Source organism: Pomacea canaliculata, linkage group LG5 (genome assembly GCF_003073045.1).
Source record: "Pomacea canaliculata isolate SZHN2017 linkage group LG5, ASM307304v1, whole genome shotgun sequence".
In the NCBI taxonomy this organism is placed as follows: Eukaryota; Metazoa; Mollusca; class Gastropoda; order Architaenioglossa; family Ampullariidae; genus Pomacea; species Pomacea canaliculata.
Window position 1 is genome coordinate 31,086,551 of NC_037594.1, and position 12,661 is coordinate 31,099,211.

Genomic DNA, 12,661 nt, shown 5'->3' on the forward strand with positions numbered 1-12,661 from the left:
AGTGTGGTAGAGATTGATATCATGCTGTGTGAAGGACTCGTGGTTTTAGTGGTTAGCAAGTGGTGTAGTGGTAGCAGACCACCTGCTGGTGGTATTAATGTGAAAGAGTGGTATTTTGGTGGTGAGAAAGTGGTTTAGAGGTAGGTAGACCACCTGTTCGTGGTATTAAGGTGGTGAAAAGGGATATTATGGTGGGCTTCCCACTTCGGGCCTACTTGGTCACCATGGGCAAAATCCACTGTGGCCCGATGAGTGGCTTCACCAAGTAGGGCACATCTTAAGCCCAAGAAGGGCCGAGTTGGTGCACATGATATTTTGCAGGTTGGGGACCTCCTCGAGGTCATTGTGTACTTCGAGTCCCTGTGTCACGAGCTTGGCGGAAATGACCCGTCAGTGGTAAAGATGACCTGTTGACCCCTCTGCGCCTGCGCACTGTGCGACGGCAATTTCTGGGCTCGGGCAATTCCTGAGCTCGTGACACCGGCCTTGGTCAGTGGATTTTTTTCTTCTTCTTCTCCTTTTCTTTTTTCTTTTAAAGAAAGGTCTAAGGACAGAACACCCAAGCATTACACATGCAGAAGTTGAGTTTCAAGTCTGTAGAATACAATTTCGGGGTACTGGGGCCTGTCGTGAGAAGTGTAGTCAGCTGGGTTTGTGGAGCGGGGTGCTACAAGTCTGATCCTTTAACATCCTTCTTCCTCATTTACTAACCACTCGCATGTAAACAACTTTATGTTCAAGTAGTGATGTAGATCCTAGTGCACTTGTCCTACTGTTTGCAGTCTATATTTCATTACTGAATGAAGTGTAGATATTGAGATTCGAATTGTAAACATACATTATATACTGGGAAAATAATTTACGATTACAAGTACAAGGGGCCCGGAGAGGTCGTCTGTCCCGGGGCCCGGGCTGGCTCTCGGCGGCCATGACTATAGAGACCAATCACAACTCGTTACACTTACTGTAATGTCACGTGTGGTCCATGACAACAGGATATTTGTTCAGCCTTTAGCATAATGCAAGGGATCACAAGCTAGAGAGGGGCGGGATTAGGTGAGTCATCTTATTTTACCTGCACTTCTCACTCTTTTTTTAATTAAGTCGTTGTTGTTGTTGTTGTTGTTGTTGTTGTTGTTGCTCCTGTCGTCGTGGAGGGATGATTAGTAAATCATTGCATGGAAGTCTTTTCTCACAAGCCATAAAGAAACATCACGTTCTTCGATCAGTGTTAGATGGAAATGTGGAAGATGATAAGCAGCTGGCTGGGGAACTATTCTCTGTGCACTATATTCTCTCTCTGTGCACTACATTCTCTCTCTGTGCACTATATTCTCTCTCTGTGCACTATATAGTCTCTCTCTGTGCACTATATTCTCTCTCTGTGTGCACTACATTCTTTCTCTGTGCACTACATTCTCTCTCTGTGCACTATATTCTCTCTCTGTGCACTATATAGTCTCTCTCTGTGCACTATATTCTCTCTCTGTGTGCACTACATTCTTTCTCTGTGCACTATATTCTCTCTCTGTGCACTATATAGTCTCTCTCTGTACACTATATTCTCTATCTCTCTGTGCACTACATTCTCTCTCTCTCTGCACTATATTCTCTCTCTGTGCATTACATTCTCTCTCTGTGCACTGCACTTTCCTGTGTAGCGAGCAAACGAAAGCGAAAGGAGAAATGAAAGTTAGCAGCCAAGGTGCCAATGCTCCTCCACCTGACGTCACCTGCTAAAACCTCACAGACCATAAATTCCAGGAAAGGTGTACCACACCTTTATTCCTGCTAACGCTCGCTGTTGCCCAGCAGAGGGTGGGTGAGCCCCGACTAGTCAGGTGATGTACAGACCATATGTCTGCCAGTCATAGGCTCAACAGACTTGCTGCATCTGAAGTAAGAACTGAAGTTTGCTGTCCTGTCTGTGGCACGTCGAGTGCAGATGTCTCTTACAACCAAGTAAGCAAGGTAAAACCATTTTCTGCCGCCTGTCTGACATATGGCATACTAGATGTCTGACATATGGCATACTAGATGTCTGACATGGCATACTAGATGTCACCTGCTTTAACTGGCCTCAAGCAGGAAACCAGTTTAGTCATTTCCGTTTTCAGTAAAAGTAAAACACTTTGCTTTTTTCTCGACCAATGTTTTTTGTTATACAACAGCTGATGTCAACTTATAGTACTCTCATTATCTTCCCTAAATATCACACGACGACGTCAGCTGCCATGACACCTCTAACGGCTACAGGGCTGTTTTCTTAGTCTCGCTACAAATAGACTTCAATATAAAGCTGTAAACAATAAAGGTTGATGAAGTCTGAGTTCAACAGGTTCTTTCTGCCTGTGCACGTGAGGAGCATAAAGAAAATATTTGTTGTAATTGATTTGAAGTTGTCAAAAGACTGTCACCTTTAGTCTTATAAAAAGAGAGAAACATGGAGGGGAGGTATTAATGTAATGTGTCTGTGTAACGAACTGCGGTCTCAAGCTGTCTCGTCTTTGTACCTTTGTAGTCTACTTTCCACCCGCTTAGTTAACTCCTCTAACTTGCTGGGTGCTATGTCACATTATGACCCTAGCCCTCTAACCTCTGTTATAGTAATTTTACAGTTCCAGCAAATCCTGACACATGCTGTCAAGAAGGTTCTGTGGACAGCAATACTTATGGACATTGTCATAATTCTCTTTGTTTTTGTTTGTGCTGACCTATTGCACTATCAAAGAAGATAATTTACTGACAGTGATGTTTTCATATGCTGACATCCTATACCTGTTGCCCATGTTACTTAGCTGGGCTTCTCCAGGTGATTTACGAAGAGACAAGAACAGCCACTACATTCAAAGCAAAGATTCAGTGTCAGATGCTTAAGGCGACAAACCTCTGGCTGACTCCATGGACAAGTTTCGTCACTCGCCGAACCCAGTGGCGGCATCCATGATCATTACTAAGAATAGTTTAGAGAAAGGGACTTCCATCTCGAGCCTAACAGCTAATTAAGCTGCTGATTAGGTAGCTCTTTCTTTTGCCTTCCTTCTACACTGCTTGCCAGCATTAGGATGATGTCTTCCAACACCTGAAGCCTCAGTTGAAGTCGCAGTCGACAGAGGCCATCATTTTTTCATCAACCCTGACCGGCTACTAAGGAGTTCATGGCGATCACCGGCGATCGACAACTTTCTGGCTTCATTCGCCGGCCAGAAAACATTTAGATATCTATTATGTCACATGAGAAATACTGAATAAGGTGTGTCAATCGTACTGAGCCAATGGTATTCACTAGGTTTCAGAACATTGTTTCCAGACACCAGACATTGTATCTAATAAACACCCGGTAACTAATGTCGGTCACTAACCCTGGATCACCCGACATACACGTGTAGCTTCTGCGCTTTCAACGCTTATTGTTTGGACATAATGTGCTCAGTCTGTGCAGTCTACACCGACAAAAGGCACCAGACAGTGAGCTTGTCAAACCTGGAGAACTAAGTACACCAGTCCTCATTGCTGACAATCATGAATAATTCAAGTTGGAGCTGAGGAAGACATGAGTAGGCGAGGTGGAACTCAACAATGACAAAACCTGGAACATTGACAATGTGTGTGACAACCGGAACAGTCTCACCTTCTCTTGCTAGATTTATGCAAATCAGCTATAGCCGCCTGTCTTCTGTATTTTGGAACATTTCTTTTTCTTCATTCTTTGTAGCTTCCGCCACTCAACTTTCACAATTTTATTAAAAAGCAGATCCTGAGAGTCGGGCTTAGCTCTTCTGTTCTGCGCATATACTAACACTTTGGGGTTTTTTTTTTTTTGTTTTTTTTAGTTTTGTCAGCTCGTTCACAGTGATAACTATTATCAATCAAATCGATCTGTCCTATGGACAGCTTTTCGCACTCGCGCGCCGATGACCTGGCAGCAGCCATGAGTGTTACTAAAAATAGTTTAAGGCGGGGGTGGGGGACTACACGTTTCTACCCCAGTGTTGTACCAACGTGCGTGTCTCACCTTTGCGTGTCTCACGTGCGTGTCTCACAGTTGATACAGTTTTAATTCTGCACGAGAAATAGAAGTTCAAAGTACTGTCAACGAGTGACAGAGACAGAAGTACAAGCTTGACAAGGGAAACAACTGTTCCCCAATCAACTCACAATAAAAAGCTGTGGCAATGATTATCAGGAAATGTCTAGTTTCTTGTATTGTGTAAAAAGTGTGCATTCGCAAACATCTGGTTTTATTTTATTTCATGCATATACAGAGAATTATACCAAAACTGTTCGAAAAAGCTACCCGTATGCATATCCCCTTTCTATGTACATACATGTTTGAAATGCATTGTAACACATCACTATAAAATTTACTGGTATCAACTTTCAAACGCTAACTTAACAAAAGCAAGAATATTGAAGGAAAGAATCGAGCTTACCATCATAAAACACATTTTTTCTACGATGTTGCCAAATAGCATATTTGTGAAAACGTCAGCATGCAACATTATTGTTATTACATATTTCCCATGTGGATGTTATACTATCCTGATGTTTTGTATTTCATGTTCAGTTCTCATGGATAGTATTTGACACAGACGCTCACACTCACACACTCACCTGGACATTTGTGTTTTCTTAAGTTCTAAACAAAACAACTAAATCTGCCTCTTCGCTGGCCCTGTGAACATTTAATCATATTAAAAATGCACAGTACTTATTGAAATAATACTATAATTGTGAAAAAAAACTAATTCTTAATGCACATCCAGAGAGATAGTAATTATTCAGCCACTAATTATCAAATATTCCAATATAAAGTTTCTTTTTCCAAGTTTGTTTGTCAACAGAAGTACGACAGCGTTTATAGTCCGGCACAAGGTGACTTTATATTGTTAACACTTAATTCTCTTTTTAATAATACTGTTAAATAAAGTCACTAGAGATTCGTGTTCCACGGATCCAAGAAACCATAAAAATTCTACAAATCTATTAAAAAAAAAACTGAGGCCGTTTGTAGGGCACAGACATTATGCCAGGTGGCGCCACCTCTTGGGAACGGGTGACCACAACTGTCTTGCTACTCTTGGTGAGCAAGTTCCTTCTAGCTGCTTCCTAGTCAACTACTCCAAATAAATGATTTGTGCACCTTACTAGAGAGACAGCCTCCACTCCCCACACGTAGTCTCTAGGAAGCCAAACACTGGCGACGGTTGATTATTTTGTTTCTCCTTTTTTCTTCCAGCTATCGAAACAAAAACAGTGTTACTCATTGGAATCAGGGCTGATTCGTTTATTTTGTGTCAGCCTTCTGTGACATTTCCCACTCCCCTTTAAAAAATAAAAAAAATAAATAAATAAAAAGCGAAAAAAACAAACAAACAAAAATTTTGTTATTCTTCTTACTTCCGGAAACTTGCTGGTTGTGTTGTTTTTACAAGAGAGTGTAAGCCACTCCATAGTCACGTGACTGTAAGCTCAGCCTTTACCTGCAATGGCAGCTGTGCACACGGTTTGCAATGGGACGTGAAGAAGGTTTGCAAGGAGAGACGACAATAGCCCTGTAGGTGCTATTTCCTGTCGTAGTTCACCTTTTTCAAACCTCAATGCAAATCACAGAAAGAAGGAAAGTCAGACAACCTGAAGTGGTTACTTTTTAATTTGCAACGGTGAAGATATCGCCATTAAAAATAATGGAGGTAGTCCTTTTATTGTTTGATTGTAAATTCTGAGAGCACTGTGAAGAATATTCACTCATTTCCATCATCATCTTTTCACTCTCTCTCTCGTGTCTCAGTAATGAGTAAAAACGAATAGTTCAACCATTTTTTTTTTTTGGTCGTGTTTAATGATCTCCGGGTGCAGAAAAAGATAAAGATTTTCAGTCTGGTCTTAATACCCATGATGAAAATTTTTCTGCTATAAAAGAAAAACTGTGGAGAATATTTCAAAAGAGTAAGTTGAGAATAAGTGTGTTTCAGGCTATAAAAGGAATGTATAATAGAATTAAAGCTAAAGTATAGCTAGGAGGTGATGAAACAGAATCTTTTCCATATCTTATGAGCTTAAACCAGGGAGAATGTGTTGCCATATTTTGTTTCACTATTTATTGGTAGGTTAGTAAAAGATGAAATTGATGATGGTAAACATGGCATCCTCTTCAATCCAGATATCCTAGAATTGTTTATCTTGCTTTCTGCCGATGACAGCATTAATTTCGAATAGTAGTTTTAATACCAACATACCATGACATGCTCTGATAGACAACTATATAATGCACCCAGGTTCTAATTTGTGTAATTGTATGATCTGTATTAGCAATGTACTAAAGCATTGTGATGTCACCGTGCTGTTAGGGGCCGATGAGCTAAGCAATACAAAAATATTCGATTCGATTCTTAGTCTATGTACCCATGTACCTACCTTCATGCCTGTTGTTTACAGAATGTGTTAATGAACAACACAACACTAGACTCAGCTGCTGACAGGTAACATCGTCACAGACATTACCTGTGGAGGGTTCGCTGTGGTCTGTGCTTCTCAACATGGGTGGGTACAAACTTAAATCAGTATTTTATTGCACAGGAATTAATTTGCTTGCTGAGTAATACCAGAGTACACTTATCTACAGAAGCAGAAACGATTTTAAATAAATCTTCGATAGAAATGGAGATATCCACAAGTACAGTGCCAGACTAAACTTGTGTTGAACTAGAGCACCCGGGGTGTTTCCCATCGACCGCAGCTTACTAGACATTTTACTTTGCAGTGACTAAAGGCAACAGGATGACGATGGCAAAGCAAACATAAGGTGGAGCATAGAAATAGAAGGCGGAATGTGGAAGGCAGAGTTACAGTACCGAATATTAAGACATTTTTTCTCGTTCTGACATGTTATATCAAATGTAATTATCTTTCTAAATGTAAAAAGTTGCTTCTGTCCTTTTCCTTGTGTAACGATCTGAAGCCTCCTCTCAGCTTCACAAATGTGAAAATCAAGTTTGCGACTTGCTTACAGTTTTGCTGGATTTCCGACTGGTTGTTTGGTTTGTTGGCTGGCAGTTTCATTGTCATTGTTCTACAGCCTCTGGAGCTGAATCGGATGGTGAAGAAGGGGAGGAGCTGGGTATCATTCGAGCCACCCTCATCCGGGAACTTCGCAATGTGCTGGACGAGTATCCTGATGATGGACAGATCCTTAAGGTGGGTGAACACATTAAAACATTACATCACAGAAGGACTGACACAGGTTATTAAGATATGTGTGTGTTTGAATTCACACAAACTTCCTTCCTCAAGGAGGCGAACTTTCCAAATACACACAATACAAATGTTTGGTGCTGATGATGGTCTGTACCTCCATTTTAGAAAGTAACATACATAGAATACATACTTTATGTTACTGTCAAAACAAGTGACACCTGGCAGTAGACATGGTAGTGTCTGACACAATAGAAGATGCGATAAAAAATGATAGAAAAGAGTTTGGTTTTCTAAAAACTCTAGAAAAAATAATTATTCCTAGATTTACGATCTGTAGTGATCTCCCTTTGCTCAATGGCAGCATGTTGTCATCCACTGTTTGTTTTATTATTATTATTATTTTTTCTCGTGCAGATTGTGAACATTCACATATCGCTAAAATACTGATATAAAATACTTTCTTAAGAGACAATCTATATAAATAGATACAGAAATACATTTCTTAATATGAGTGACTATAAATAGTCCTTATAAGGCTAGTAAATGTTATTTTATTATCCTTCTACTCAATGCCAATGTATTATACCAATAAAATAAGGAACCATATTCTAAGCTGGTCCTAAAGAGACGGTTCTTTGTTTTGATGTTTCTCATTTGTATGAAGAAGAGCTCGAGCTCTGTAAATCTGTTGTTTATGTGACCTTTTTTCTCGCAGGAAATGATTCAGAACGCGGAGGATGCCGGTGCCTCCATGATGAAGTTTGTGTCAGACACCCGAGAATTCAACCGGAATGTCAGTCCCGTAGACATAAGAAAAAATCCACACCTGAAATTTCTGAAGGTGAATTGTGCTTGCATTTCCACATCGTCACTTCTTTTGTACTAAAAAGACATGATTCCTTTAGTTTATTGTTTTCCTTTGTTACTCCTCGAGGAGCCTAGGGCCGCAACAACACCTCGCTCGGGAGTTCCAGATGGGGCGTAGGGTGTTGAAAGCATGCCTGGCCTTGTTGATGCGGCTTTTGATGTCATCGTCAGCTCCACCGTCGTTGTTGACGATAACCCATAGATGTGATGACTTTGATATTTGTTTTAGTGGAGGGGGCTGGTGTTGACCTTGAGTTGCTCAGTTGGTGGTGGTATGTCAGGAAAAGATGGTGGAAGAGATCGGTATAGAATTTCTTCGATGTGCTCCATCCAGCGGTCTCTTTGTCCTGCGTCGCTTGTTATGGTCTTGCCATCGTTGATCTTGACCGACTTGTTTGGGTTAATGCTCCTGCCTGACAGAGTTTCCGTTATTTCTTATCATCATGACTGTATTAATATAGTTGTAAACAATACTATCCAAGTCCCATTATTAAATAATGGTAATTATTTTACACTTCGTGTTTTAATTGCTTTACTCTAGTAAATGTTTTATTTTGATGCCTTTTTTACGAGATTTTTTTCCTCGAATGGATTCATTTGTCTACAATACTTTCATTGTGAGTGATTTTTTTTCGGAACACAGGGACCCGCTCTGTACGCCTTCAACAATGCAAAGTTCAGCGAGAGGGACTGGCAGGGCATCCGGATGATTCACACCAGCATCAAGGAGGCAGACCCTCTCAAAGTCGGACGCTTTGGTCTCGGCTTCAAGTCGGTATTTCACCTGACAGGTAAGTTTTGTAGCAAGTACATACTCAACCACGTGTCTGCTGACACGTTTCCTCTAATACATAAGACAGATGTACATAAATGTAAACATAAACTAACCAAACTAATCTCACCATAGGAACATTTTCAGGCAAGCTTTTAAGGCTCATGCAAAGTAAAAACAATTCCGTTTTATTCTGAGTTATATATTCCTTTGTAAAATTATTTTGCTTGCAGACCGTCTGACCATTGTAAGTGGAAACTTTCTTCTGTATATGGATCCGTTTAAAGGCGAAGATCGGTGCTGCATTCTTAAAAAACTCTCACGAATAAAAAGGAGCGAAAAGGAATGTCTGCTGCAAGGACTTAGTGGAATATTTGGAGTTGATGAGGAGATGTTTCAGTCAGGTCACTATCCTGGTACAATGTTCTGGTTCCCTCTCAGACACGAGGCAAACGATCTGTCCAGCACTGTCTACTCTGTTGACAAGATTAACGATCTGTGGCAAGCCTTTAAGACCGAAGCTTCTGGAATCCCGTTGTTCCTGAAGAAAATCGAGACTGTGGGGCTGTACACGAGACGACAGGACAAACAACTCAGTCTTGACTTTCAAGTGGGACTTGCTACCAGTTGCCTGGACAGTGTTCGAAGGGAAAATATAACTTTTATCGAGGCAATCATCGCTGCTGGTGGACAGATGCCGGAAACTAAGGTGTGGAACAGCCTCATCAAAGAAGTGGAGATGCTAGATGACCATGACGGACAGTCTGTGGTTCAGAGCGAGAAATGGCTGGTAGTCAACTATCACCCTGGTGGATCGGACCTGTCCCCGGAGCTGAGTGAACTGTGCAATGACCCCCAGCTGTCTTACAAGCCCTATGTGGGCGTGGCAGCTCCACTGGAAGGACAAACAAATTTCCAGGTACTCAAACTCTCTTCTGTTTTACTTTCATTAGATTTTATGTGAAGAACTACAACAAATTAATTTGCATTTCTTCTCGGTAGTACACACAAGTTGGTGGGACCTTTTATTCCTTGGCAAAGGGCACCGACCTGTCTGAGAGCAATGGCAAAAAACGACAATCAGGAGGCGAACCGATCTCGGTCGGGTTGTGAGGAGGCAATAATAGAACTGGTATTGCTTAATGTATATTACGGATGAATAAATCACATTAATATTATTGTAAATAAATATCGATCTCTAAGTGTCTTTCGTGTCAGACACTCAGATAAAAGCTCTACTGCCTATTTTCATTGATCGCCACAGAGCCAGATCTTCTGTTTCCTTCCTCTGCCCCTGGAATCTCGCAGCCCCACAGGACTGCCGGTCCATGTCAACGGCTTCTTTGCCCTCAGTCAGAACCGCCGCCATGTCAAGTGGCCCACGGCGGACCAAATGAGCCACCAGGTTCACGTGGAACCGTCCCTCCGCTGGAACCGTCTGCTGGTGGAGCAGCTGCTTCCAGCCTGTTATTCCATGCTGCTGACGAGGTGAGGAAACTGGCTTCTTGCGCACCTTCTTAAGTTTTGATTCAACATGCTTAACCTGAAGAATTCCTTGCTGCCAACTGTCAGGGACATTCAAATACTTGTCTGCAGTGTCTTAAAATTAGTTTGTGTATGTTTATCAAAGCGTGCCTGTCCGCCATTTGTAGGCCAGAACAGTCGTTATTACGGTTGCTCTGTAGATGTTTGAACGTCTTCATGTGAGGGAACATGTTAATGAGAGAAAGACAATCAGTTTGTCATCCGATTTGCTAAATTTCTTCACAGGCTTAGAGAGCTGCACGTGACACGTCCCCTCCACTTCTACACCATGTGGCCTGACATGAGCAGTGTGACAGAAAAATGGCAGCCATTGGTGGAGCCTTTGTTCGTTACCATGGCAACGAAACCAGTATACTGCACAGAGGGCGGCCAGTGGGTGGAGCTTGCCAATGCCTTGTTGAGTACAATTACAGACGACATCTCTACCGACATCAAACGCACAGTTCACAAAGCTTACCTGGTGTGTCAGGAGAATCTTATCGTCCTTCCCCAGAATGTCCTGGAAGGCCTCAGTCTGTCAGGTGGTCTGTCAACAGTTGCCTTAGCAACCCCACAGAGACTCAGTCGTCTGCTGCAGTCGTGTTTGTCACAATTTGAAAGCCAAGAAAGGTGTCACCTCCTTGCCTACCTGTGTGATCAGAAAGATTTGTCGCTGCTGCAAGGTCTCCAACTTCTTCCTCTCCAGGATTGCTCCTTCAGGGCTTTCACTAGACAATCTTCCACGACTTTCTTCTGTCAAGAACAGGACCTCAGACTTTTCCCTGGCCTTGAAACCCACTTCTGTTCCTGTAAACTGCCGCACGACCTTCGACATCATCTACATGACATCGCTGTGTCAGGTTTGTTGTCAACAACTTCTACCTTTACATTATATAATTGAGAAAGATGCATGAATATATTATACAGAGAAAGATGCTTTTCCTGGAGCAATGAAAAAATAGGGGCACCATGTATGTTCGCTTTCAAACGCCTAATTTAATAATCAAATTCATCCCAACAGGTGTGTTTATAAATGTGCATGTTTATGAATACATGTATCTACATACCAGTGTTTCATTGTGTCTTATTTTCACGTACATGTGTTCGTATGTGTACATGCATCTCTCATATATATGTATACACATATAATCGATATGACATTTTCAGGAAATTATTCTTTGAGGTTGATGGCGGAGAAGGACGTGAGCCACCTGCTAATGAAAAGTATTCAATGTAGGTTTGAGCAACGAGAACCTATCGTTCCTCTAGACGACCAGTGGCTCCAAGATGTTTGGAATTTCCTACTTAAGAATTTTTCAGACAGCCTGGAGGACTTTTCATTGATGCCACTAATGCCGTTTCTTCAAGGCAATAGCTTTGTCCTCAAACCTCTCATAGGAAACTACGTGTGCAAAGAAGTGAGTGGGATGGACCCGCTTTCAGACAACCTCATCACCTGCCTTACAAAACTCGGCATCACTGTCCTCTCTCACCTGCCAGATGACGTCATCAGGCATCCACAGGTGCTCGGTCAGTTAGTGCAGTGGCCTTCACCTCAGAACATTCTCACCTTACTGTCTCATATCAGCGAAGGTGAGAGCATGCAGAGTTCGACTGTGCTCTCGTTCAACCAAGCAAGCACGGATGAGGACCGAGCGTGTCTGATCAAACTCCTCGACGACTGCCGAGACTTTGTACTGAACATCAACCTTCGCAAGCTGTTGCAGCAGCTGAACTTGTTCTCGTGTCTTCCTGACCGCACAATCACAAATGTAGCTTGTGTAAGTGCCATAGCACCCGATCACTTGCCGCCAGTACCAGTACCCAGACAGATGCTTCTGTGTCAGGAGTCACGTGACAGGAGGGTGGCACTACAGCTTGGGGGACGAGTGGAGAGTCTGCAAGACATCAGTCGTGAGATCCTGCTGAAAATGCAGCCAGATAGGGAAGAGTACTCACTAGAGCAGAAACAGCAGTTTATGATATTTTTCATGGATGAGTTGGTGAATGACAAATTACTATGCCAACTGGCCAGAAGAGTGTAAAATTCCTTACAACAACATCATCCAAGCAGCTGAAAGCTGTGGAAGATCTCTGTGACCCGTCTCACAAACTGCTGAAGGAGGTCTTAAGTGATGATTCTTTTCCTCAGTGCGAAGACGACTTTATTGACAAGCTACAAAAACTGGGTCTCAGAGATGAAAGCCAAGTGACTTCAGAAGAGTTTCTACAAGTTGCTGAGTCGCTGAACGCCAGTCACGATCACCCAGCCTCCATCAGACGGGCTCAGTCGCTGTGGAC

The 12,661-nt window shown here is 42.2% G+C and overlaps 1 protein-coding gene across 6 annotated transcripts; it reads left to right on the forward strand.

Moving 5' to 3' along the window:
* Nucleotides 1–397: 397 nt before the first annotated feature.
* LOC112563603 (sacsin-like) lies at nt 398–12,550 on the forward strand. Of its 6 annotated transcripts, none has more exons than XM_025237723.1 (10): nt 398–489; nt 6,439–6,543; nt 6,764–6,805; nt 7,079–7,197; nt 7,913–8,038; nt 8,708–8,855; nt 9,070–9,755; nt 10,101–10,324; nt 10,607–11,220; nt 11,528–12,550. In XM_025237723.1, the coding sequence occupies exons 5-10, from the start codon at nt 7,916–7,918 to the stop codon at nt 12,403–12,405; spliced, it is 2,673 nt and encodes an 890-aa protein (XP_025093508.1). In that variant the 5' UTR covers nt 398–489; nt 6,439–6,543; nt 6,764–6,805; nt 7,079–7,197; nt 7,913–7,915; the 3' UTR covers nt 12,406–12,550. The 6 variants fall into 6 exon arrangements, with proteins under 6 accessions (XP_025093508.1, XP_025093504.1, XP_025093503.1 ...); XM_025237718.1 differs by lacking the exons at nt 398–489; nt 6,764–6,805 and adding exons at nt 817–1,056; nt 1,662–1,971; XM_025237722.1 differs by lacking the exon at nt 398–489 and adding an exon at nt 1,499–1,971.
* Nucleotides 12,551–12,661: the final 111 nt, after the last annotated feature.

What these genes read in the sequence shown, in the direction of transcription:
- LOC112563603 (XM_025237719.1), top strand. An exon ending in GTCGGTATTTCACCTGACAG is followed by an intron (nt 8,856 to 9,069) that starts GTAAGTTTTGTA and finishes TTTTGCTTGCAG; the next exon opens with ACCGTCTGACCATTGTAAGT. An exon ending in TATTCCATGCTGCTGACGAG is followed by an intron (nt 10,325 to 10,606) that starts GTGAGGAAACTG and finishes ATTTCTTCACAG; the next exon opens with GCTTAGAGAGCTGCACGTGA.